Below are 27313 nucleotides of genomic sequence, written 5' to 3'. Positions count from 1 at the left end.
GTTTCTTAAAAAAAAAGAAAAAAAGAAAAGGATGGTTGGAAATAAAACATTGTTAAACAGTCTCTCACTAAATTCCCCTTTACACACTAGAGAATGAAGTAAAATTCGCAGCATAAAGAAGCCGATATTCAAGCAAACATATCCTCCAACCCTAATCAAAATTACGGTATCCTGAGAACACCTCCTCCCTCCACAAACCCGCAGCCAACAGTCGAGGCAGGCGCTGGCCCCTCTTCTAGGGCTTAAATGTTGTCTAGGAGGAGATGAAAGAGCCATCCTCTTAGCAAACATACTTTTGTCTTTTTCTTGCAGCCTTGATTTCAAATCTAGTCGCAAATCATAAGCTTTTTTTTTTGTGCCGCTCAGATGTTCCTTCTTTATCTTAATGAGAAAACTTTTCGCCAAGGGAGCAGGAACCGCTAGATCAGTCAGCCCCGGGGCTGCCAGCGAGCGGTGGAGTTCCTGGGCTAGACAGGAGAGCTGCACGATTCAGAAGAAGGACTAAAAAGTTTAAGTCACTCAGACCTCCGCTTCCCCTTCTGCCTGCTGCAGAAAGAGATGTAACATGAATCTTTGTTTAGGTTTTGGTTGGGGAGCGAGAATTAAAAAGCCACGGCAAATGCAGAGACAGCAGAGCTGTTTCATTTTTTTTTTTTTTTAAGTCAAAAGTTAACAGGCCATTCCCAGTGTGTTTTTTTTTTTTTTTTCCTCTCTCTCTCTCTAATACTAAATCTGGAGTAAGTTGGCTTGATCTGATAAAGATCTTAACATGTACAGAAGGCGGGTTTTCCTCCAGGAGGTGAGGCTATTGCTGCAGAAGACTCCCCCTGCACACACACACGCGCGCGCACACCCCCTTCCCTCCCTTTATGTAAGGTTCCACCCTCTGCAAAACAAAACTTTTTTTTTTTTTTTTTTTTTCCCTTTTCCTAGAGGGACAGACCTCAGTGAAGTTGGGATGAGAATCTAGAGAACAGTGCGCCGGACCGGACGCGGGCACAGCGGCCTGTTTGGACGGGGACTCAGCCCGCGGCCTTGCTCCTGTCCGCGGTGCCCTGGGGCGGGGCGGGGTGGGAGGGGGGGCCCCCCCGGCAGGCTCGGACGGCCGCTGACCCTGCGGAGCTGGGATGTGACAAGCAGCCCCAGCAGTGCCATGTATTGGAAGAGCGATCAGATGTTTGCGTGCACCCTCGAAGGCAAGGACGTGCCGGAGCTGGCGGCGCCCCCCGAGAAGGTGAGCGCGCCGGCGCCGGGCCGCACCCGCTGCGGGGCAGGCAGCTTCCCGGAGACGCGAGCTGTGCGGGCTCCTTACGAGGTTCAGAAATTACCTGTAGCGGCCTCCTCTTCAGACCTGGCCAAAAAAAAAAAAAAAAAATTATTTATCGATTACGTCGTAGCGTTAGTCGGTAATCATTGCCTCCCCTCCCCACAAGCTCACTTAACCTGAGGCATGGAGACTGTAATTTGGGAGACGAAGCCTCGAGCCTAAGGCGAGTTCTCGGGTCCATGTGAGTCGTGCTTTTGTTCTCTCTGCCGTGGTGGTCGGGGCGAGTCGGGGCGAGTCGGGGCGGGGTGCGTGGGTGGGTGGTGGGTGTCAGGGTGGGACCCGAGGCTTGGCTCCAGGCGTGCGGCCCCCGCGGGCGCAGGGCGCGCATCCAGGCCTCGGGGGAACCCCGGGGTGGGGGTATGGGGGGGGCAGGAGGGCCATTTCCCCTCAAATACCAAAAAAAAAGCAAAAAAAGCAAAAAAAAAAAAAAAAAAAAAGCATAGCAGGGGCGCGCGAGTCCCGCCTCGCGTGGAGTAGCCGGGAAAGCGCAGCCGCGCTCGGCGCTGCCCGGGGCGGGACGCGTCGGGGACCCTCCCGCGGGGTTGGGAAGGCCTCCGAGGGCCCGGGGCGGGCGCGCTGACCCGGCTGCGCCCGGGCGCCGCGGGGAGGACCCGTCGGTGCCACCGCGGAGGCGGCCCCGGGCTGCGGCGCACGCTCCGGCCGGGGGAGCGCGCGGGGGCCCCGCACGGGCCTGGGCCGGGGTCGCGGGAGGCGCGGGCGCAGGTGCGCGCCCCCCGCATCCCTCCGCCCCAACCGGGGCGCCCGCACCCCGCGGCAGAGAAAGCCCCAGCGGCGGCTGCGATTTCATTTAAGAGCAAAACTCCAGCGAAGGCTTGGAAAGCCTTGAGCAATGCGCGCTGTGGCTTTAAAACATTTTGACCGGGGGTTGGGGGAGTTCTAATGGCACAAATTAAATTCAGCTGGATATTTTCCATTATTCGTCCCGCTTTTTTTTTTTCTTTTTTTTTCTTTTTTTTTTTTTTTTTTTTGCGCGCCGGTTAAAAATAATCCTTTAGCAGCTCGAATGTTGACTTACTGAGCAGTAAGTGGCAATTTACACCTTAAAGAAACGAGTGTAAATCACTCGCGGCTCTAATTGCCCTAAGTTTACGAAAGAGCCGCTGGCTCGGTTTAATCTGAAGCATTTTCATTCAAATTGTCATCGGAACAAACACCAGGCTTCTCAAATCCCGCTGTAATTAGCTTTCAAGTATCCTATTAAGCCTCTTCACCTTTCGGGCTATCCAATTCAAAGAGCTCCCTTTTAAAAATATATATGTGTCTTGCTCTTTTAATCGAGGTTATTAAGGAAATCAAGTTCCCCCCCACCCCCTCCCCCGACCTCTTTTCTTCTCGCCCCCCCGCCCCCCGCCCCCCGCGCCCGTGTCGCCCCGCGGTCCCCGCTCCGCCGTGATTGACGTCCAGCGGGCGAGCGCTTTGTGCCGGGGATGCTGGCGGCCGGCTCGCGGCGGGCGGGGGCGCGGGCGGGGGCGCGGGCGCGGGGGGCGGCTGAGCCCCGGCGGCGGCGCTGAGCTGCGGGCCTGCGCTCCGCACCCCTGCCCGCGGCGCCCGGCCCCGAGCCCTCCGCGCCTTCATCAGGCGCGGGCGGGCTCTGACCGCGGCTCCCCGCGCCCCCCCTGCTCGCGCCCGCAGCGCCGGGGGCCCATGTCGGAGGAGTGCGCGCGGATCGCAGCCCTGGCGGCCGGGAGGACGCGGAAAGGCGCCGGGGAAGAGGGACTGGTGAGTGGGGAGGAGCGGCCCGGGACCCAGGACCGGGGACCTGGGGTGCGGGGGGTGGGGGTGGGGGGTGGAGGGCCGAGGGCCGGCTCCCCGGGGCTGCCCGGCCGCAGGGGACACGGTGAGAGCGGCCCGGGGCGGGGGGAGGGGGGAAGGGGTGCGGGAAGGGGTTGGGGAGCCCGGCAGCAGGGGACAAAGTGAGAGCGGCAGGGGGGGAAGGGGTGCAGGAAGGGGTGCAGGAAGGGGTGCGGAAGGAGTTCGGGAGCCCGGCAGCAGGGGACTCGGTGAGAGGGCCCGGGGCGGGAGAGGGGAAGGGGTGCAGGAAGGGGTGCGGAAGGGGTTCGGGAGCCTGGCAGCAGGGGACACGGTGAGAGGGCCCGGGGCGGGAGAGGGGAAGGGGTGCAGGAAGGGGTGCAGGAAGGGGTGCAGGAAGGGGTGCGGAAGGGGTTCGGGAAGGGTGCAGGAGCCCGGCCGCAGGGGACACGGTGAGAGCGGCCCTGGGCTGGGGCTGGGGGGGAAGGGGTGCGGGAAGGGGTGCGGGAGCCCGGCCGCAGGGGACACGGTGAGAGCAGCTGGGAAGGGGTGCGGGAAGGGGTGCGGGAGCCTGGCATCAGGGGGCAAAGTGAGAGCGGCCTGGGGCGGGGAGGGTAGGAGGGAGGGGGTGCGGGAGGGGTGCGGGAGCCCGGGCGGGGGGGGGGGAGCCGCTGCAACCGCGCCCCCGGCTTCCCGCAGGTGAGCCCCGAGGGAGCGGGGGACGAGGACTCGTGCTCGTCCTCGGCGCCGCTGTCCCCGTCGTCCTCGCCCCGGTCCATGGCCTCGGGCTCCGTGTGCCCCCCAGGCAAGTGTGTGTGCAACAGCTGCGGCCGGGAGATCGTGGACAAGTACCTTCTCAAGGTAGGGGCGCCGCGGGCCGGCACTGGGGGAGCCTCTCCCCTCCCGCCTTGCCGGTGGCCGCCGCGGGCGGGTCCTGCAGGAGGAAGGGGGGGCCGTGGACGCCCCGCGTGTGGCCTGGGCGCTGGCCCCCGGGGGGCTTGTACTGCAGCGGCCGCAGCTCGCGGGGGAGCCAAACCCGCTTGATCCTCGGCTCCCTTGGAAACGGGGTCTTGCCTGATGGGTTCTCCCGAGCCTGGTTGTGGTCCCTGCAGCCCCCGCTGGACCCCTACACCTGCTGCTTCTGAGAGCCCCTAGTGGGTAAACGTCGGCCGATGCCCCTTGTGCAGTGTCCCCTTTGGTAAGGACCGCTGTGAAGTGCCCCAAGGGGTCTTTTCTGGACAGAATTTTTACATAGTTTTATGTTTAGTAACAGTTTAGTAAGGGTTTTTCAAAGTAAAAGTTTGTGGGAGCCCCTACATTAAAAAAAAAAAAACTTTTTAGTGCCTCCTTCCTCTTATTAATATTTAGAGGCCACCCAGGGCTTTTTTTTTTTAATGTGTCCCCCCCCCCCTGCCGTGCTTGTGAAAGAAATGGAAATCGCTAGATTTGTAAAGTTAGACCAAAAATATAAGACATAAAAATAAAAGAAAAAGGGAAAGAAGGAAGGCAGGTAGGAAGAGGAGCAAAACGAAAGATAGAGGGATGCCTGGGATGAAGTGCTTCAAGTGATAGTTTGGGAATTGACCGTCTTAATTTGTTTCACTTCTCTCAAAATATTGTGCGGGAATTTTGGAGGGGAAATTTTGGCAGACTAGTTAACCGCGTCATTGAGTGCAGGGTCATGGTCCCATGTGTCTTAATCCTACTACCATGGGTTTTCAACCTCAACAACTCTTTAAAACCACTATTTAAAATAATGATCTCTCCTACACTGAATTAGTAGCAAACCAGTTTACTTTCTGTTCCTTCCTCACCAATCACTCCCCCATCCCCTTTTTCCCAAAAGGAATGATTATGGAGAGTATGCGTTCAAAACGCAAGTTGTTGGGCTTCTTGAAATTTCTACCTCAGTGTATAAAGCTGTTTAATCTGTAAAGTGGGGATAACACCGCATACATACAACCCAGATAAAGCACCAAAAGAAGTTTTGGTGAAAAACTGAAAAGTAAATTAATTTTAATTGGTTGACTGAGTCTTAAAGCCGGCAAATTGACACGGCTTTCTCTTTAAATCTGAATTCTTGAGGTATCCCTTTTCACTGTTTCTAGACCTGAGCCTTTTTGGATATCTCCAAATCATTTTTTGGATCAAAACTACTTTATTATTTCAAGGAGCTCTCTCGATAATTAGCATAGTTTCTAAGAACGTTACTGAATGGATCTATAAAGGCTTTAACACTTCATACCAGAGAGGATTTAGAAAAAAAAGAGTATTATGTAGTGACTCTTAACACACCTCTGAATTAGTTTCTAGTGTTCACTTTTATATGTTAAAAATATATTTGTGTATTAGATGTGCTTAGATACTTAAGTTAACTAAATAACTTATATAAAGCTTTTTGTTGTATGACTGTAGTCCTCCTAGTGAAATCTTCTATGTAAAGCCTTATTCTGTCTTTTTTTATGTACATATTAGTGTTTAGCTCCAACTAAAATTTGACATTATGATTAGTTAAAAACTGAGGTTATTATTTTTTTTGAATACTTATTCTAAAAGAAGTTTAAATTCAATCTGAGTACCTGGTGAAAAATAATCGGTAGACCTAATAGAGTATTTGAGGGTACAACTGTTTAACATAGAAACTATTTGATATAGAAAAACATCATCTCCTGAAGCAAGTTGAAATGGAGCTAAAACAAAAAGTAGGAGAGGAATTAGAAGAGTATTTTGCTTCATCTAATATTTCAGTGCCCTGTCGTTTGGATGTTTTTTTCTGGCTTGGTCCTACATACATATACAGATTGGATAAATAGCAGCTATCAGGGAAGGTCTGTATTCTCTAGAATTTTGTCTAACTTGCTTTCCTCCCTGAAAAAGAGATGGAAGGTGAGGAGCATTTTTTTTCTTTTTTAAGTAAACTTGAAGGAAAGGTGGCAAACCAAGTGTTAGGTTTGGCTTTAGAGAGTTGGAGGGTGGCCCTGGCTCTGCCCTGAAGTCTTAATCTGCACTTGTTTTGGAGAGAGGGGTGGGGAAAAAGAGCCTGGGTAAGATCAAAACGTAGAAGTTCCTAAGCATTGAAATACTAAAGGAAGCCTGTATTTTTAAACTTTAATATTCCCATTTTAGGAAAAAATAGAAAGAAAATACGTATTTGTTTCTAGGATAGTATTAAACATTGTTAGTATTTTTTATCCCAATTTCCTCCGTTTGTTTCTTTCCTTCTTCCAAGTTTTCTTATGTAGCAAGCATGCAGTCCAAGCCCAAAACTTAAAATTTTTAAAGTTTCATCAAAATGATACTCTCATTAATGCTTTCTTTGGAAAGAGGCCATAACTACAATTAGAAGCAAGTAAAACTTTTTCCTTCAGCTTCGAAATACCTTTTATATTTTGCATCTCACACACACAAAACATTTTGGGGAAAAAGAAGATTTTGAACAGTCGTGCTAATCTGATAGAATTTTTGGGCAGATAGGGCTTTTGCTACACTGTTTCATAATAAAGACTATTTCACAATTTCCCCTTTTCACAGTTTCGTAATTACTACTTTAGACATTAGATCCATTTGTAGGATGTAACGGGTGTTTTTGCATCATTGCTATTCTTTCACATGAAATGAAATCATGCTTAATTGGTTAAACATAAACTCAATTCCTGTGTCTATTTAACAAGAGCAAACGCTGGGAGCCTGTATTAAAGGCAAGTTCAACCCAGTATACATCTTCATTCTTGAAGGCTGAAATTGTGGTGCTTCTAGAATTCTGGCAACAGTTTAAGGTGAGGGTTATTAGGATTTGTTCCCTGAATTGACAATATTTCATATGCCTATTTAGAAAATATAAAGTGATGTGATTTATTAGACACGATTTTATGGCTTAGAGCTTGGAGTATAAATGGCAAACGATACTTGGGTGCCTTTTTTAGAACCACTTTTAATCAGATTAATTTTTTCTCCAGTAGCCAAATCATTAGTTAGGTTTCCAATAACTTACTCCTTGATTCCATTATTTAATGTCAGAAAGTCTCTGTCATATCAAGATTTACATCTGTTTTTAACAATTTCTATTTGGTAAGGGAAACGGATTGCCAGACTTCTTTAAAAGGATCAGAATCTTACAAGGCTTCTTTTTCACTTTCTCTGTCTCTCTCATTTTAACTAGTGCACCATTTATGATTGTTTGGCCAAAAAGTAGATTGAGAAAGTGTGTGGTTGACTTCTTTAGCCACCAGTTTTCATGGTGGAAAGAATTTGGTGAAAGAAAAAAGTACAACAAGCCTGCATGTAGGACTTTAAAGTGAGCAAAATTTTCCGTGTCCATAGAAGTTCGATTTCAGAAAGAGAAAAGTACACACCCTGAATTCTTCAAAGGAAGAAACAATTTAACACACAGTGTAAAATATGCTATTGTGCTTTTCTGGTTGGGGTCTGAAAGAGAATATATCAAGACACACATTTGTGTAAATGACATCTTTTAGATAGAAACATTCAGAGCATATGTTAAAATATTAAGGAGCCAGGTTTTAAAATTGCTTAATGCACAAAACCAGTGAATGTTCCTTTGTTAGTGTGATATTAAAATAGTTTCTTATCCTGCCCCTTTTTCCTTTACAGGTGAATGACCTGTGCTGGCATGTTCGGTGTCTCTCCTGCAGTGTCTGCAGGACCTCCTTAGGAAGGCATACCAGCTGTTATATTAAAGACAAAGACATTTTCTGCAAACTTGATTATTTCAGGTACACTGTGGAAACTTTTTCCGTAGAAAACTCCAAGATGTTACGCAAAGAGAATTTTGTAAACAAGCTTTCTCGTCCCGCTTTACATATTGAAACCCAGTTTTTCTTATGTAATGGATTTAAAACTGAGAATGCTTCACAGTTTTGAGGTACAACTTATATTAAAACAAAATAAGCGTGTTTATGTGTTTTAGGAATTAAAGATACAAAAGCTAATTTAAAATAATTATTTCCTCTTTGGGAATGAGAGTGGAGGCTATTAAAAACAGAGAAAGTTCTTGCTGAGCATAGGTGAAGTATAAAACATAAGATGACCTATTCTGACAAAGTCCGTTATTTGCAGAGGATGCTAAGATGAAATAATAATGGGGGGAAAAATCAAGATTTTGTTAAGTGTTTACCAGTTTACTGTAGAATGATCCCTAATTATACCTACAAAATGTCAGCAGTTTGGAGTCTGAGTTAAACCATATAACTTAGAGGAACTGACCATTTCAATATCAGAAATATACCGAGTCGGATTATTCTACCTAAAAATCCTGTTTCTTTTTGTGTGTTCATTGATCTTTGCTTTGTGAGATTGTATTTGCCTAAGATATTAAATGTAACATTTTCTCCATGATCTCTTTATAAATTGTTTAAATGCATAGTTTTTTCTAGGGTATAATTCAATCCTTAATAGATAGCTGCCTAGAAATTGAAATTATCCCTAAGCATGACTTTTTAAAATTATCATATTTTTATTTGCATTTCCAAATGAAGAGAAATGTTCATCGTGAAATTGGGAAATTAATACTATATAATGAAGTTTGTAATACTAATTATGTTGTTTACACTCAGTTTCAAAAACTGGTTTCAAAGAGTTTAGTGATTGATTTGAATAAAATTGCTAATTAAAAGCACTTCATAAAATCCAGGATCCTTTATTTTATAAAGTGACAGAATTTTATAATTACCAAACACCTCTATTTCTCATCAGGCTTACTCTCTGTTTCCTCAAGAATCATAGCAGTTTGCCTCCTCTTTGACTTAAGATATGCAAATCTTAATTTTTTAATGATAATTTAAAGCTTTTTGAAAGGTTTAGTTTCAGCGAGTTATTGAAAGTCTAATTTCTCAGGATTTCTTTTATGCTTCATATTAAATTCCGAAATTTAATTTTAAGTTTCAGTTATTCAGGTTAACTTCAAAAAAAAAAAAAAAACCTGGCAATTCCTCTAAAGATAGACTAATGAGTAGAAACAGACATATCAATAGTTTGATGTAGGATATGCAAGGCCATGACTGATTATGATAGGAGACATAGCAAAGAATGTCCAATTAGACCAGGAGAAAAAAGAAATATTTACATGGGGCATTTTGTTACAGTTAACCTGCATTTTATGTCCAAGTAGTTCTCTGAAAGCTTTAGATAATATTTTCCCACGTCCTGTGGCTAGCAATGCAGTAGCTTATTCACCAGTGGAAACAAATCTAAGTTTTCATTCCTTACTCTCAGGGTGAACAGTTTCTGTTCTACCCATCCTTTGATAATATCAATTTTTAGTGTTTAAATATTTTAACTTAAATGATATTTAAAACATTTTTTGAATGATCTCAATTTGGTTTTAAGAAGTCATTATATCTTCACTGGTATGCTTCTGCCCTTTTAGGTTTCAATCTGGAGTATATGTGTGTTTGTATCTTGAATCTTTAGGTAATTTATAAATGTTCTGATATTTGTTACAAAAGGGACTTTGAAACTCCTATTGCATTTATTTTGAAAGAAAAAAATCCAAAAAAAAAAAAAAGAAAAGAAAAGAAAAAAAAATCCAGTCTGCCTTTAAAGTGACAGAGGAGTTTTTGTTTTATAAACAGGTTTGAACTATGGCCTCATCTCAAGTCTTGATATTGACTTTGAGGAAAATAACTGATTCCTGTTTCATTTTCAAAAGTTTTAAATACTTAGGTTAATCCAAAGAGTAACATGATGTATTAGTTTGCTCAGGCTGTTGAATATCTCGCCACACATTAAAATCTTCACCTCCTGCTCTTCTATTTATGTAGAAGGTATGGAACTCGCTGCTCTCGTTGTGGGAGGCACATCCATTCTACTGACTGGGTCCGCAGGGCCAAGGGGAATGTCTATCACTTGGCGTGCTTTGCCTGCTTTTCTTGCAAAAGGCAGCTTTCCACGGGAGAGGAGTTTGCTTTGGTGGAAGAGAAAGTCCTCTGCAGAGTGCATTATGACTGTATGCTGGATAATTTAAAAAGAGAAGTGGAAAATGGTAAATATATACTTAAAATACTTTGGAGTCTTTTGGGACAGTGAATACAGGGAATAAAAATGATTTTTCCTAAGGTCATTTTAATGCATTATTTTGTGCAGTGTAATTGTGGTAAAGCTCATTTAGCATTCTACTGTTAGTGATGATCTCCATGTGTTTATTTGCAGGGAAAGCCATGGCATGTGTATTAGCCTTGTACCATATTCTCAGGCAGCAGCCTTCAATTTAGGGCTCTGTTTTGCTTTTTGTAACCAGTTGTTTTCCTGTATTGGCCTCCTAAGGATGAACCTTAGATGTGTGCTCTTCTAACTTTTTACTCTTTTGAGTAAATATACAAGCCTGTAAGTGGAATATTGTTTCCACAGACTATTTCTAGTGTGTTTTAAACTTACAGATTTGGGCAATCTACAATTTCACACCAAACCAAGAGATGCAGGAAACATTATTGCTTGATCAGTGGACCCATTTGAGTTATCATCCTGTATACTGTTGTTTTTTAAATGCAGGTAATGGGATTAGTGTTGAAGGTGCCCTCCTCACAGAGCAAGATGTTAATCATCCAAAACCAGCAAAAAGAGCTCGGACCAGCTTTACAGCAGATCAGCTCCAGGTAGACATGACAATGAATTTATGATTTTTGAGGTCCCTCCTGACCAAAACAAGCAAAAAACATAAACAAAAACCCAATCCCCCCACCACTACCTCCCCAAAACACCCAAAATACCCCCATGCTATCTAAAAACATTTCCATGTTTTCAAAATGGTTAGCCAGTGCTTGTAATGAATATTAACTTGGTGACTGTATGAAAACATACTTTTAACCCTAAAATATTTGTTAGTATTTCCAGAGTTGTCATCTGGCATGAACTAATCATTCAAGCTTTATTTCCCTGGGTTTTATTGGTATTAACATCAAAATGCAAACAAAATATTGATCTGTCCTGACTTCCTGATAAAATCAGTTTGACCCAGGAATTTATTTGCGTTACTACATATAATAGTGATAGAAGACAAAATATTTTAAGACTATTAACAGAAAGAGACATACAGGATGTGGGCCTAGGGGACACTAAAGGGTTCACCTTTTTAACAAATTACAATGGCTAAGTTTGTAGAATTTTACAAATAGGGAAGAATTGAATATGCCTTACCATAAACAACAGGAATCTAGTTATTGACTCCTGAATCCAGTAAACCTTTTCTTGTTTTTAAAAGGGGTGATTCTATAGTTTGATGCTAAAGGTTGATTTTGTCTCCTGAAAAAGGAGGGATTATTTTCAGTTTAGTTGCCCTAAATATAATTGTTATAAGTTCAGTTCATGTCAATTGTCAAGAAAATAATAATTACTCCTTGCTTTATCTTTAAGTCTACACATATGATTCTTTCTGGCATTTTTTCAGATAAAGAAATCACGTTTTCTAAAAGATTAATGTGGATGATGTATTTGTTTTATGTTAAGGTAAAGTAACATTTATTGAGCGCCTACCAAGTACTACTGGGTGCTTTATACATAGGATCTATGTTAGCTCAAACTTTAAAGGACACTTACACGACATTAATGAATGGGTAAAAGTAATCTGAAAAGTCACATACCGTATTCTAAGACTTGCCAGTGTTTAAGATGAATACAGTAAAAGGGTTTCAAGAGAGACTTTTAATTTGAGGAATGGAGAAAAAAATCTTGATGTGATGCCAGTATTTCAAGGGAATTTAGATCATACAAAGCCCTAAATTAGGAGATATGAGTACATGTGGGAGACCTGGCAGCAAAATATGCAGCAGCTAAAAGCTGTCTGAGTCAAAATAGAATTTCTAACGTAAATATGTTTTCCATGAAGGGCTGGCTATAATTTTAATGATTATAAGGCTGACTGTAAAAGTTTATGTGAAATTAAAATTATTTCAATTATAATAGCAAAAATTTGAAACAACTTTAGGTTTCATATAGGAAAATACTTACAGGTACTAATTAAATAAAGAGGGAATAATATTTGTGAAGGTTTTTGTGTCAAGTCCTATGCTAGGCATTTATCTACATTCTCTCCTTTAATTCCTAACAGTAATTCCTTGATGTAGGTAGCCTCATCCAAGAGGTGCAGGAACTCCCCTCAAGGCAGACTATCAAGGGAATGGCAGAGAAGAGATTTGGAAACTTCCCCAGTCCTCTGGTCTTTTTTGTTTTTGTTTTTGTTTTTCATTTTGCTTGGCCACCATCCCATGAGTGGAATAAAAGCTCCACTTTATGGCAGCAGCAGCTAAAACAAGAGTGAGATTCCAAATCTTGTAGATAGCTTTATAGTTTTAAATTGCAAACATGCATAAGCTATTCTCATCATCATATGCATTATTATATGAAAATGTGATCTGAATTGTAAGTTTTAAAAGATGTATATTGGAATAATAGGTTTTAAAAAATGAAAGTAGAAAAAAAATGAAAACGAGTGATATGCTTTCAATACATATAATCACTTTTTCAATATTTATTAGTATTTTTCTTATGCCTGTGAGGGCTGAAACTATTGAGCTTACAATCTTTGTCCTTAAGTGGTTCTTTATACCTCAGGAATCTGGAAAAACATAGCTGTAAATTTTTTAAGAACTCAAATCATTATATTTTGCTAGAACCTCTAATAAATCAGGCAATGTACCTTCATTGTCAAATGTCCTTTCAGAAAACTGAATATATTCAAGTAGTGCTTCAATTCAGCAAAATGATAAAATATTATAGGTGATCAAGAAGTCAAGACTATTCATGAAGTTACTGCTTTGGACAGAGGAGAGTTAACATGGGAAGAATAACCGAGATCATTTCCCAAAATTATTTAGAAATTTACAGGAAGAAAAAATAATTTAAGGCTCACAAAAGAGAATAACATTTTGTGTTGGCAAGAGTATTTCAAATATTGCCCCATTTGTAGAAATGATATTTAAGAAGTTCCTGCCAATACTGTGGTTTGCTTATTGTAGTTAGAAACTCTTGCTCAATGATTATTAATATTAAACATGCCAAGGTTAGCACCTAATTTAATCTACTCTCAGATTGACTTGGTCAGCTGCTACTATGCAGATACCTCTCATTTCTGGGATTTCCTGGCCTTAAAATGATGAGTGTCTACAAAGGCTCACTCCTTGGCCGTGTTAAAAAGAGCACAGAAAAGAAGTGGGGTGGGTTACAACATCATTAGGGACTGGAGAACAATGAAATCAAGTAGAAATTAAAAGGTGCTTTTTGTGTGTGAGATTAAACATTGATGAGCATGTCTTACTTTCCCTTTAGGCTACACCAATTCTAAACCATCAGTGTTCATTTGAATTTTGCTTTATTCCTTGATGAGAAATTGCCTTATTAAATGTAACTCGGTTCCATTATTAAACTTGTGAATTTGAAATGCATTTGTGGAAAGCATGCTGTTTTTTTTTTATTAGTTATCAATAATGGCCTAATAAGCAAATACTTAAATATCTGGTTAACTTCTGTTCTTGAAAAATTAAAAAAAGCAAAGACAATTTGCTCATTCTTTTTTCTCTGGGATGTTACGTGCTCAACTACATATGAACACAACTATTTGTACATGATGATCCTGAAGTAACGCGTTTGGAGTAAGAGAAGAATGAGGTGGACTGAGTGAAATTATAAACTTTTAGGCCAATTCTGCCCATTTTTTAAAGTAAAAATACGTGTGCTGTCTTCAGTGAGTGTGTGAACAGATATGGTTGGACATGAAGCCAGGAATAACTTATTCTAGAAGTCACGAACCGAGAGAACTTAACTGAAAGAATTACACAATTTGTAAACCTCCTAAGGTTTCCTGGAATAATATTAGTCTCTTTCTCCCCACAATCTTCAGATTTTCCTCACTTTGTCAGGGTTCATTCTATTACAAACCCTTAAGAACCTACTATGTGATGGGAAAGGGTATAGCTCCTGGGGATATAAAGAATAAGGCATTCCCTTGGCCCTCAAGACACTTACTTTCAGCTTTGGAGAGCGAGACTCAATAATGAATCCCTCTGCTTCCATGTGATGCATGTAGTGGCTGAAGGACTGTATTAGCATAGTGGAGAATGTAATTAATTTTGCCCATGGGAAATGGTGTTGAGGTCAGGGGTGGCATAAGGTCTTAGGTAGGTTGGTTACCCCCATCCCACACCCATAGACATGCACAGTCATGTTGGATGACAGTCGCCCTTCTCCCATCTTTCATAATACTTTCTTTATATTTTATACTATTTCCCTCAGTTGATTGACTTTTAAATAGTAAAATTCAAATATCCCGCTTGATTCCCATGAATTCCTCTTCAAAGGAGTCCAAAGCCCTTGGCTTACGCTTTATTCCGGTACTCCCTCCTGCTCCATGCTTTCCCCTTTACCTCGTAGTGTTGGTAGTTATCGGCATGTGCATATCGTTGTCTCAAACAGTTGAGACCAAGGACAGTTTTTTCACATATCACTGTCTCATGGCACTTAGCACGTTTTCTAACCCAAAGGTTCATATCAAACACCTGGGAGCTTTTTCAATATGCAGATATTTAAATCCCAGAAAATTCTTACTCGGTGAAATGATTGATATCTTTTTTTTAAGATCCCTGATACTGTTTTGCATAGATCAAGTGCTCAAAAACAATTAATATTGGAGTTATTACAATTAAATGGAATCCAACTTTTGCACTATATACTATTTGCTGATTGGTAAAAATTGTAGTATGGGCCCATTTAGCTCAGGAGAGGCTGAAGATACGTTTGATAGAATATTTGTATTTTTAAAAGTTATATAATGTAAGAAATTTTTAGCAAAATGAAAAGAATAGCCAATAGACTTCTACCATTTATTCATTTCATTTCATTCATTTGTGTGTAGAAGAATGGAAGAGCAAAGGTGAGCTCATTTTTAACAGCATAGCTGAGAAAAACAAGTTTTATGTTGAAATGGATTATTTTTTAAAAGATCTTAATGTATCAAGATGTAAATTTCTAGCATATGCTTTCTTGTCATTTATATATATTCCCCCATATTGATTTTCAAGTAGTAAAATACAAGTGTCTTATTTTCTTGTGCATGCCTTATCGCTCTAGTCATCAAAATGCAAAAGATTGAGCTTCTTAAATCTAGCTGTTTACTATCATTATTTCTTTTTAAACAGGTTATGCAAGCACAGTTTGCTCAGGACAACAACCCAGATGCACAGACCCTCCAGAAACTGGCAGAAAGGACAGGCTTGAGCAGACGTGTGATACAGGTGATTATTTTAAAGGTTAATCAAGAGATCCCAGAGGTTCTGTTCCAGGTCTTTATGAATGTGTGTTGTGTGTGTCTGTGTGTGAGAAGAAATGTCAAATCATTAGCTTTCCATTTTAGGTCTCTTCATACTCTACATCAACTTTTTTTTTTTTTTTAATCTGATAATTAGTCTGCTTGGGCTGGGCTACCAATTGTTAAATGACGTTGTTTACAAGTTACTTCATTTGGTGCTCACAGCAACCCTAAGACCCTCAAGCTAAAAAAGACAACTGTGGTTCCGAGCTAGAGCTGATACCGACGCTAGTAATTTTTTCCCACTTTTCTGTGATTGTATATGCGAGTGAGAAGTGTGTGTGTGTGTGTGTGTGTGCGCGCGCGCAGATGGCCTTTGTTAAAGTTCCAAATAAAGGAAGTGGTGTGAACAAAGCTAGGGAAGGATGAATTAGAGCAAATTCATTGAAATTTTAGTTTTGTATTTGAAAATTGTGAGAGATGAAATTGTTAGAGCTAAACTTGTAGAGTTCTGTCCTGAGCAGGAGACAGCCATGGTAGCTGGTGGCAGTACATGGGAAGAATTAGGATTAGAAAGTCTAGATTAGAGATACACGTATTAGTTGAGATGCCCAGCAAAGTAGTGGTTTTTTTTTGAAAAGATACTTAAATGAGATAGTAACTTAGAATTCATTGAGAAACATTTTATTGCTTGCATGCTGGTGGCAAGAGACACGAAAGGGACCTGGACACTGTAATGGGGAAAGAGACAAGTGAAGGATGATTCTTAAATTTGAAGTCAGAGTATCCATGGGAATAGTGCTATTGACAGGAATATTAGAGTCCAAAGAAAGATGATTTGGTAACTGGGAAGGAAATGAATTTCCTTTTAGCTCTGCCAGTCATGCAGTGATGGTGGCAGTTGGGTATATAAACAGGTATCTTTAAAAGATGAACAAGACTCAAAAATATCCAGTGCTATGAAATTGGATAAGATCCTTTAGAATGAGATCATAGAAGTAAAAAAGGAATGGACTTTAGGGAGAGAGGAGAGCAAGAGGTGCTATTAGAATGGGATATAGTAACAGCCAGGATGAAGGAATGAGTTTGATAGAAAAGCATCATGGAAACCAAAGGAATGCGTTCAAGGTGGAGTTGGGTGACTGTGTCAAGATCTTACAGAGAAATCAGGGAAATGGAAAATAATTTTAAATAACAGTCAAGGTTCAAAAAAATTTAAGGAATTCAAGTCAGTAACCATAACCAGCAAGATGAAATTTAGTTTGGCGAGGGGAGAGATAAAATCCAACGTAGTACATATGTTTTATTTCTTAAAAATTGGGTGGCTGATAAATAGGTGCTCATTGTTCAATTTATTCTTATTAAGTCTGAGGGATCTCATAGTTAACAAGTCATCTATGCAGAGAAGCTGTTGGGAAAGACCTGATGGTATTGCAGCTTCTTTAAACATTTACATTCCCAGTAGACTTGGCTGACTGTAAGTATAATGAGGCTCTCTGAAGGAGGTGCATCATATGACCTCAGTGCTTTTCAAATGTCCATGGTATTATGTTTATTTCCACGTGCCAAATTTTTTTTTAAAAAATTTATTTATTCATGAGAGAGAGAGAGAGAGAGGCAGAGACACAGGTGGAGGGAGAAGCAGGCTCCATGCAGGGAGCTCGATGTGGGACTCGATCCCAGGACTCCAGGATCACACCATGGTCCGAAGGCAGCCGCTAAACTGCTGAGCCACCCAGGGATCCCTCTGTGTGCCAAATTTTAAAAAGGAGTCTTAACAAGAAACCAATCTGAACAGACTGTTTCCCTTAGAGACAAGCTAATAAGGTCATGAAAGAAGTAGAAATTATCTAGTTACTAGATAAATTATGTGCTAATATTAATGGCAACAGGAATATTTGTCTGGAGATGAGATAGTAAGGGAAGGGATGGTATAAACAGTGTAAGTATCTTTAAATATAGGTGGAAGGCTGTCTTGCAGAGAGTAGAATCAGGTCTTCGCAAGGGAATTAAAGAAGAGGCAGATTTTACTCATGATGAAGAACTTTCTTAGCATGAAAGTCTTCAAAAATGATAAGGGCTGCCATTTTTGGTAGTGAATTTCCTGTACCTGGAAATGGAGCTTCCTTTGTCGAGGTAGTAACAGACTCCATGGGCTGAGGGTTCCATCTTAGGAGCCTACATGTATGTTCAACGACAAGGACTACTCTACTCTAGCTAAGGCAATTCATGACTATTATGTCTTAGATTATTTTGAAGTTGGAAGCAAGGGGAACTGAAGGGTTTTCTGAAAGCTCTTCTTACTATTTGAAGAAATAAGAACCCCCAACAATGTCATGAAATCTCCAAGTGTTTAGGTCACCAGTATTATGGGCAAGTTATCTTGATTCCAAGTACTAGACCAGTATTATGGGCAAGTTATCTTGATTACAAGTACTAGACCTTGGAGAATATATTGTTGGATGGTGGTTTTTAATATGTGAGAATTGAATTTAAGTATTTTTGATAAGTAGCAAAGGAAGGGGTACTAGAATGTAAATATACATACGATTTGTATATATGCATATAGCTCCTTTATGGTATTTTTGAAGAATCAATTTCTGTGATCTCAGTAAAATCATAACCTCTTTGTCCAGTCACTTCCTAGCATTAAGCACACTTTAGAAAAATGAAAAAGTTTTAATTACTAGGCCTTGATTCTAATGTGCAAACTCTGTTACCCAAAGATTAGGTAGAAATAATGGTCTGACACATAGAGACACTCTCACCTTTACTAGCTAAAGTCAGCTTAGTGAGAAATTAGTAACAGACCAGATCATCATAGTACGGAAATCACAAAAAAAGGTGGATGATTTTACTTTTAACGCTGCATCCAGATACAATCACCATTCACATACCCTTTCTAATAGGTGAATTATGAGTTGTGTATTTTACAGAAACAGAATAAAACATTGGTACTTCTTCCAGTCAGTGTCCCAGGAGTACGTGTCCATATTAAGATTTATATCATTTTTATTGCTGTGCATCTTAAGCATGGCACAATTTATTTACTTTATTTCCATCTTTTCATTATCATAAAAGTGCTGTAATAAATAACACTGTATATACACCTTGCTCATTTGTTCCTTAGTTTCCAAGGAGAAATTTCTAGAATTGATGTTGAGTCGAAAGAAAAAACATGTTTAGGGCCTTTCATGACTGATTAACTGATAGTACAAAAATCACCTTCCAGAAAGTTCATACCAGTTTATTCTGCCAGGAGCTATAGATGAAAGTTTCCTTTCACCAACCATACAAATCCTGAATACAGTTATTCTTTTACATTCTTTCCAATTTTGGTAGAAAAATCTCATTGTTTTTATTTCATATTTCTTCCCTTATCAGTGAACTTTAACATGTTTGCTTATTTTGTAATTTTAGAAATATGTTTTTAGTCCACTTTCCTATCGGATGATGATCCCTTTTCTTTCCATCTTACTGACTTTTATTCTATTTATCATGTCAAACTTCCATAGTTCATCAGTTTCTTTTTTATTTTTTTCTTCACATAGAACATTTATACATATATATGAAATACATATATATTTTTAAAGACTTTAATTTTATTTTTTTAAGATTTTATTTATTTATTGATGAGAGACGGGGGGAGGGGCAGACACAGGCTCCATGCAGGGAGCCTGACGTGGGACTCGATCCCAGGACTCCAGGATCACGCCCTGGGCTGAAGGCAGCGCTAAACCACTAAGCCACCCGAGATGCCCGACTTTATTTGTTTTAGAAATAAATAGATTTATTTAGAGAGTAAAGAGAGTGAGCACGAATGGGAGGAGGAGCAGAGGAGAGGGCGAGGGGAAAGGGTCTCAAGCAGACTTCTCCCCGAGCACAGGACTCCACCTGGAGGCCAGTCTCAGGACCCCGAGATCATGACCTGAGCCAAAACCAAGAGTCAGACACTTAACCAACTGATCCACCCAGGCGTCCCAGAACTTTTACATTTTTATGTGTTCAAATCTCTCAATATTTTTTTCTGATAACATTGGCCCTTTCTATGCTTCTCCACTTAGAGAGTTTATCAATATTGACTGTTGTCTTCCTTAAATGTTTTTGGTTCCAATTATTTACACCTAATCTTTAATTTGTCTGGAATTGAAGTTTGATTACTAATGAGGTAGGGATTTTACCATTTCTTTTCCTTGCAAATGATTAGCGAGGTTTCTCTAAATCAGTATTATGCCATGCTTTCCCAATAATTTAAAATTCTGTCTTTTTCTTTTTTTATACTTATTTATTTATATATTTTAAAGATTTTATTTATTTATTCATGAGAGACCCAGAGAGAGAGAGAGAGAGAGAGAGGCAGAGACACAGGCAGAGGGAGAAGCAGGCTTCACGCAGGGAGCCTGATGTGGGACTCGATCCCGGGTCTCCAGGATCATGCCCTGCGCTGAAGGTGGTGCTAAACTACTGAGCCACCGGGGATGCCCAATTCCATCTTTTTCATACAAAAAATTCTGACATTTGACTCTTCAGGCTTTCTCAAGAATGTATCTTATGGATTAGTCTTCTCTTTTGCAGAATGTCTACCTAGCCTGCTCTTAGTTTATACAGTTTACAATTTAGAACTCAAAAAATTATAAAGTATGTTGTTCAAAAGAAGTTTTAACTCTTCTTGGAGATTTGCAAAAGAGAAAGAATTTTAAGTCAGTAGCGTCAAAAGGATTTGTGTTTAAATTCTAGAGCTGGGTAGCCCTCCTGCAAGAAGTTATTCTCTGATGTCTGGAATTGTCAACTCTATTTTTTTCTGTGCAAGTTACATGACATTTTGTGTTTACAAACCTCTCTTTGCCTGATTACCCGTTGATGATCTTTCCAAGGAGCTATTTGAGTCAGCATTAAGGTAGTGTTTCTGCTGTTTGTATGTTATGCCTTTTTCATATTATTTCCAAAGTCTGGACTTCTTTTTAAACAACTGAATAGATTCCATCCAAAGAAACTCCAGGAACCATAGTGCATGTCCATCAGGTTTAGGTAGCCCACCAGGGTGCAGGTCTTCTGGGGACTGTTGGGGAAAAGGCTGGTGGCAGTAGTTCTCTTTTCCAAGTTGGAGAACATAGGAGTCCATCTTCTTGCCTGGGTGGGGGACAGTAGTGACTGAAGGAGCCTTGAAGAGAACTATGACTGGAGACTTTGGGTTTGGTCCCTGTGTAAGTACCTGAGAGTCAAATACTCCAGAAATGGGGGAGAAGACTGTAACTCCCCACTCTTTTTCCTTAATATATGCCTTCGTCTTGTTTCCGAAACATTCCTTGGGTGCTACCTTTCAGCCACCTGTTCGGGGCTGCATACTCCATTACATAATCCATTTTTCTTACTTTAGTTTTAACTCCTAGAGTTTATACATTGCCAGCTCTCTATTTTTGAGTCCCAAAGGGCAGGATGTAGCTTTAAAATCAGGTCAGGTTCCCGTGTAAAACTTTTTGTAGATTCCTTCTCTTCTATATTATTCAGCCCTGATTCCCTTGTGCCATCAAATAACTACCTGCCGGCCCTGGACAGAGGCTCATGCCCCAGATCTCTCCCTGGCCTTCTTCCCTGACACTGAAATGCTCCTATTATAATTTCCTTAAAGCTTTTTATTCCTCCACTCTCTTTCTCTTCATGACAGACTTGCATGGAGTGATAACGAATAGGTGCTATGTTATTTATTTTTTTTTTAGATTTATTTATTTATTTATGATAGAGAGGCAGAGACACAGGCAGAGGGAGAAGCAGGCTCCATGCCGGGAGCCCAACGTGGGACTCAATCCCGGGTCTCCAGGATCTCGCCCTGGGCCAAAGGAGGCTCTAAACCGCTGAGCCACCCAGGGATCCCCGTGCTATGTTATTTTAATATTTTAATAAGAGTAATACTCTGTAGTCAACTTCTATCTAATGACAGGGAGTTAAAACACAGGCAGATTCATTACTGGGAGCATTCTGGGCAACCTAGCTTCACTCACCCTGACCTGGCTCAAAACTCTGTTTGCCTTGAGTTTGCTTCCTTTATTTCTTTGATAGAGTAGACAAGAGGATGATTAGCTCTTTACATTTTGCGAACTGTTTCACCGGTGGATTTGTTTGTATTTTATTCTGCTTAAGCATTACTCATTTTTTCTTATTATAAGCCTGACCTTAACATACTTCTTAGGGAACCTAGTCCATGTATTCACTAAGAGAAATTGAACTCAGCAGGTTAAGATGTGATTGGAATAACTGGATCAAGAGGTTTGTAGAAAGCTTTAAGTTCTCAGTAGGGATTTTAGTCATTTGGAAAAGGATTTGAAATCAGTCCAGCAGGTGTCTAAGAATACATTTAGTTGAGTTTTTTGTGGTTGTTGTTGTTGTTAAGTTCTGATTTAAAGGGCTTTATTGCTATATTTCTTTTTGTCCCAAATGCCAGTAGTTAAAGCCAAAGAAACTTTTCTGGAATTCTTGAGCTCCTTCCCTCCCTTTTTGTTTTGGAGGATGCTGATGTAGAATGGAATTGGCTTTTAAGTAAACCACGTGATAGCTACTATTTGAGCAAAGAAAATGAGCGTTGATATTTGTGCAAATGTTTCTCTTCTGTCTACAGAGCTGCTTAAAAAGCTTCTTAGATTTATCCTGTGCTTACACGGTAGAGAAATTGAGGACTCATTTCTGTTTAGACCGAGGAGATCATGTACGCAGAAGCTGACATGTGACTGACTACATTGCTTCTCTCCTTCCTCAGGTGTGGTTTCAGAATTGTAGAGCACGCCATAAGAAGCACGTCAGTCCTAATCACTCCTCTTCTGCCCCAGTCACAGCAGTCCCACCCTCCAGGCTGTCTCCACCCATGCTAGAAGAAATGGCTTATTCTGCCTACGTGCCCCAAGACGGGACGATGCTAACTGCGCTGCATAGTTACATGGATGGTAGGTATCCCGACCTTTAGCAGCTGTTTTCCAAGTACAATAACTGCTAACTGCTAATGCTAGCTGATTGGTAGGATTCATATTTTGAAATTATTACCTCAGTCATAGCTGAAAAATATTAGGATGGGGGGTGTGCAATAGGGAGCAGAAATGTGCAAATGTCCTTATTTCTGTGGCTACATCTTAAGGGACACGTTTAACACCCACTTCACAGCTAAAATACAAATATTGATGACTGTTAGCACTTGATTTTTTTTACCTGGGGGGGGGGCCTTTTTGTTTGATATTTAAGTAATTTATTTTCCTATGAACAAAGTATTTACACTCCGAGTTTTATTTATTTTTTTAATTTAAATCAATTAGAGTACAGTATATTATTAGTTTCAAAGGTAGAGGTCAGTAATTCATCAGTTGCATATAACACCCGGTGCTCATCACATCATGTGCCCTCCTTAATGCCTGTCACCCTTTAGCCTTTCCCCCCTGCCCACCACCCCTCCAGCAACCCTCAGTTGGTTTCCTATACTTAGGAGTCTCTTACAGTTTGTCTCTCTCTCTCATTGCATCTTATTTTATTTTCCCCTCCCTTCCCCTATGATCCTCTGTTTTGTTTCTTAAATTCCACGAGTGAAATCATATATGATAATTGTCTTTCTCTGATTGACTTCGCTCAGCATAACACCCTCTAGTTCCATCCACGTTGTTGCAAATGGCACACTCGAGTTTAGGTGGGAGTTAGTGAAGACATTGTTTTGTTAAAGCAAAACATACACATGGGAAAGTGCACACATAACAAGCATCCAGCTTGATGAATTACTAAAGTGAGCCTATCCATGTAAATACTGACCAGAGGAAATAGTAGAACATAATTAACACCCCAGAAACCTCTCTTATGTCCCCTTCCAATTAGTATCCTCTTCCTCCAGAGTAACATTGCCTTGATTTCTAAAATCCTGTTGTAGTTTTGCTCATTTTTGAGCTTTATATAAACTGAACCATATGGACTGTATTGTGTATCTCACTTCTTTCAACTACATTGTTTGTGAGATTCACTTGTATTGTTGCAACAATCAGTGATTTGCTTTATTGTTATATAGAATTCCACTGCGGGAATATACCACAATTTAACCATTTTATGGTTGATAAACATTTGTATTTGAGCATGTTTAGACTTCTATGAATATGCTGCTATGGACTTGATTGTACATGCTTTTTGGTGTACATTAATTCACACCTCTGTTTGGTATGTACCTGGGAGTGGAACGTAGGGTCATGGGCTACACATACACCCAACTTCAGCTGATTCTCCCAGTTTCTCCTAGTGGTTGAACCAGTTCACACTTGGACCAGCATTATGTGAGAGTTCAAGGTGCTCCACACTCTTGTCAACACTTGGTATGGTGTGACTTCTTAATTTTAACTAATTTGATAGCCGGATAGTGCTCATTATTTTAATTTGCTTTTCTCTCATGACTGAAGAGATTGAGCATGTTTTCACCAGGCATTTTTGTATCTTTTTTTTTTTCTTTTTCTTTTTCTTTTTCTTTTTCTTCTTCTTTTTTTTTGTTTGTTTTTTTTTGTTGTTGTTGTTTTCTTTTGTTTTGGTGAATATCTCCTCCTATTCAGTGACTTGCCTTCTTCTACTCTCTTAAGGGTATGTTTTGTTGAGTACAAGTTCCTTATCTTAATATAGTTCATTTCATCAGGTTTTTTTTTTCCTTCATGGGCAGTGCTTTCTTTGTGACCTGTTCAAGAATTTGTTTCTCTTCAGATAGTGAACATATTCCTCTTAGGCTACCTTCTAGAAACTTATCTTACCTTTGACATTAAGATTTACAGTCTGTCTGGCATTGAATTTTGTATGTGCTGTGAGATAGGAAGCAAAGTTCTATTGTTATATTGATAAAAATACCAATTTCCCAGCTGCCACATTTCACATAAATCAACTGTTCGTTCATATAATGTAGGTGTCAATTTCTGTGTATTCTATTAGACTATTTCTTTTCATCTTGCTAATTGTTTTAATTATGCAAGTCCTACAATTCTTGATATCCAGTAGAAAAAAGTCGTCTTACTTTGTGTTGTTTGTGTTGCCTGTTCTTGACCCTTGCATTTCCATAAATTTTACCAGCTTGTCAATTTCTACCAAAAAATAGAAATTGATATAGTCTATTAGATCACTTTGTAAGGGATCCCTGGGTGGTGCAGCGGTTTGGCGCCTGCCTTTGGCCCAGGGCGTGATCCTGGAGACCCGGGATCGAATCCCACGTCGGGCTCCCGGTGCATGGAGCCTGCTTCTTCCTCTGCCTGTGTCTCTGCCTCTCTCTCTCTCTCTCTGTGACTATCATAAATTAAAAAAAAAAAAAAAAAATCACTTTGTAAGAAATTGCCATCTTAGTATCACCTTCTATCCTATGAACTTTATCTTTCTATTTATTCAGACCATCTTTACTTTTTTTATATTCTAGAGTTTTTGGTTCAGTAATCTTGCACATCTAAGGTTCATTCATAAGTATTTGTTTTGATGCATTTGTTAATGGTATTTCCTGTGTATGTGGAAATTTAAGGTTGGGAGCTTCCCCCCAACCCCCCAGGACTTTGAAGGTAAGATAACATTGGCTTCTGGCTTCCCTTATTTCCATTGTTTAGAATATGGATAGTTAATCTGATGCTACCTATTGTTGAAATCAGCTTTTGGTCTTATTCTTGCTCTTTTGAAAGTAAATGTCATTTTAGTCATTTTATCCCAGCTTTTCTCTGTGTTTGTTTTTCAATTTTATTATAATGATATGCTTCTTGAGTATGTAGTTTGATGTATTTAATTATGGAAAAGTCTCAGTTTTTGTCTCTTCAAATGTTGTTTCTGCCCCTTATGAAAAAATTCCATATTTTCCAGGTTTGACCTTCCGTGCTTTAGTCTAGGTATTTTCTTCAGACCTATCTTCAGGTCACTAAGTCTTTATCTAATATGGCATAAAACTTACCCACTGAGTTGTTAATTTAGTTATTGTATCTTCAGTTTTAGAATTCCATTTCATTCTTTAATATAGTTTCCATTTCTATGCTAAATCTTCTATTTCTACCACTTTATTACTCAATAAAATTATTATAGTAGTTATACTAAAGTTTATGTCTCATAACTACAGTATCTGGATCTCTTTGTTTTTAGTAAAATTGTGTCTTCTTATTTGTCTTTTTATTTTTTTATTGCACTTCAGATGTTGGGTATGAAAAACTAGAAATAATTTGAGGCTCTGGATGGTCTCTACCAGAGAGGATTTGGTTTTGTCTCTGGCAGGAAGTTAGAATAGGGTAAGATCAACTTAATCCAATCAGGATCAGTCCTCACGAAGCCTGATACATTTCTGGGTCACTACTTGGATTTAGCCTTGTGGGATCCCAGACAGAGCCTGCATTTTGTTGTGTTTTGTTTCTGTTGTTTTAAACCAGAGCTTCTCTTCAGTGGTCCCTGATCTTTCATGTTTGTTCCGCATCTCCCAGCCAGATTCTAACTCCTGAAAGTCCACTCAAATTCTCAACCTCTCAGACATTCCTTTTCTTTGAAAATTGTCACTAAATTTGGGGAGTAGGGGGTGGGAAGTAGCCTCATTTTATTTTCCTTCTCTTCTGGGACTTGCTTTGCAAGTTCTCATTATCTTGGTATTTTTAGATGCCTTCCAACAGATTTTTTAAAAATTTTGGCCAGCTTTCCTAGTTGCTGTCAGTGAGAGGTTTGATTTGAAGCATCATAGACCTTGCTGAGAGTGGAAACTTCATTTTAAGTTTTGGTTAAATAAAAAATCAGAGCCTGTGTTGCTATTTTATTAGCATTAGATTTGTGTGTGTTCACATCAATGACTATAGTGTTGCCTAGGTCAAGTGTGCTTTGATGTATGTTTAGGAAAGAGGCAGTTAAGCATTCATAAATGAGAATCTGGTGGTGGGGTCATCCTATAGACACCTTTATGTGGAAACTAGCAGCATTTCTGGAGACAAAGCTTTTGTGTTTTCTAGCTGCAGGGTAAAGTGCAGTGAATGGGGTATGGATGGAGGACATTACAGTGTCAAAGGCTTGTGGCCCCAAAAAAAGGTTTTGGGGGTAAAATATTGCTGGATTCTCATTTAATACTGTACTCACTATGCTGAATAAGTTAATGCTTCTGCTGAGGTTAGTGGAATGAGTATAGCTTGGTGCCCTCAGCTATAATAAGTATTGAAAATGCATTGCCTTGGATTGTTTTTGTTTGTTTTTAAATCAGTTTTATTCCTTGCTACAAAACTGATCCACAAATTTCTTTCTATTTTATAGCTCATTCACCAACAACTCTTGGACTCCAGCCCTTGTTACCCCATTCAATGACACAACTGCCAATAAGTCATACCTAATTCCTTTTTTCAGGGATAGAAATGATTAAGGATAGAATCTTGTCACTTATGTATAAAATACCATTGAAAAGATATTAATGTTAATTTTTTATTTAACACTCAAAGCATTTTCAACATCACTTTGCTGCCCAGGTATGTATCTATAGTTGGCCTGCAAGACACTTTTATTGATTATTCATTTTTTTTGTAAAATTTATGTTTACAAGAAGAAAACAAATCAAAACTTTTTTTTTTTGTATTGTCTGGAAATAGTTCACTCTAGTGTGTATCTGTTAATTTATTTGTCATCAAAAGAGCACTTTGCCTAAAAGAAAGGACTGACAAGTGTGCAAAATGTTTACAATCCTTTGTGAAATTGTAGTTTATCATTAGTTTGTATCTGTAAGTTATTGTTCTAAATATTACCTGTATTTTTTGTTATATACAACTTTATACTTTGAAGCCTGTATCTGTGAATTTGCAACTGAAATTTATTTTGCCAATGTTTTCTGAATGAATTGAATAAAGCTTCTGTTGTAGCATGCCATGCAAACACATTATTGTGTTTGTGGTTGATGAATTATGGCTGTAAATAACACTATAGTTTAATAAGCCCACCACTCTAAGTTTATTAAACATTTTCCATTCTTGTGAAAGTTTCAA

General features: G+C 40.1%; 1 protein-coding gene across 1 annotated transcript; it reads left to right on the top strand.

Moving 5' to 3' along the window:
- Window positions 1-933: 933 nt before the first annotated feature.
- Window positions 934-27313, top strand: LHX8 (LIM homeobox 8). Its single transcript, XM_072754864.1, has 10 exons — window positions 934-1234; window positions 1434-1508; window positions 2981-3067; window positions 3797-3958; window positions 7709-7830; window positions 9877-10097; window positions 10604-10707; window positions 15241-15336; window positions 22102-22285; window positions 26595-27313. Exons 3-10 carry the CDS (start codon window positions 2993-2995, stop codon window positions 26669-26671), a joined length of 1041 nt encoding a protein of 346 aa, XP_072610965.1. The 5' UTR covers window positions 934-1234; window positions 1434-1508; window positions 2981-2992; the 3' UTR covers window positions 26672-27313.

This window comes from Vulpes vulpes, chromosome 3 (genome assembly GCF_048418805.1).
Source record: "Vulpes vulpes isolate BD-2025 chromosome 3, VulVul3, whole genome shotgun sequence".
Taxonomy (NCBI): domain Eukaryota; kingdom Metazoa; phylum Chordata; class Mammalia; order Carnivora; family Canidae; genus Vulpes; species Vulpes vulpes.
The sequence above is the reverse complement of the archived record's forward strand: the minus strand, read 5'-3'. Positions and strand labels throughout refer to the sequence as shown.

What these genes read in the sequence shown, in the direction of transcription:
- LHX8 (XM_072754864.1), top strand. Translation starts at nt 2,993, where the DNA reads ATGTCGGAGGAGTGCGCGCGGATCGCAGCCCTGGCGGCCGGGAGGACG. An exon ending in GCGCCGGGGAAGAGGGACTG is followed by an intron (nt 3,068 to 3,796) that starts GTGAGTGGGGAG and finishes GGCTTCCCGCAG; the next exon opens with GTGAGCCCCGAGGGAGCGGG. An exon ending in TGAGCAGACGTGTGATACAG is followed by an intron (nt 15,337 to 22,101) that starts GTGATTATTTTA and finishes CTCCTTCCTCAG; the next exon opens with GTGTGGTTTCAGAATTGTAG.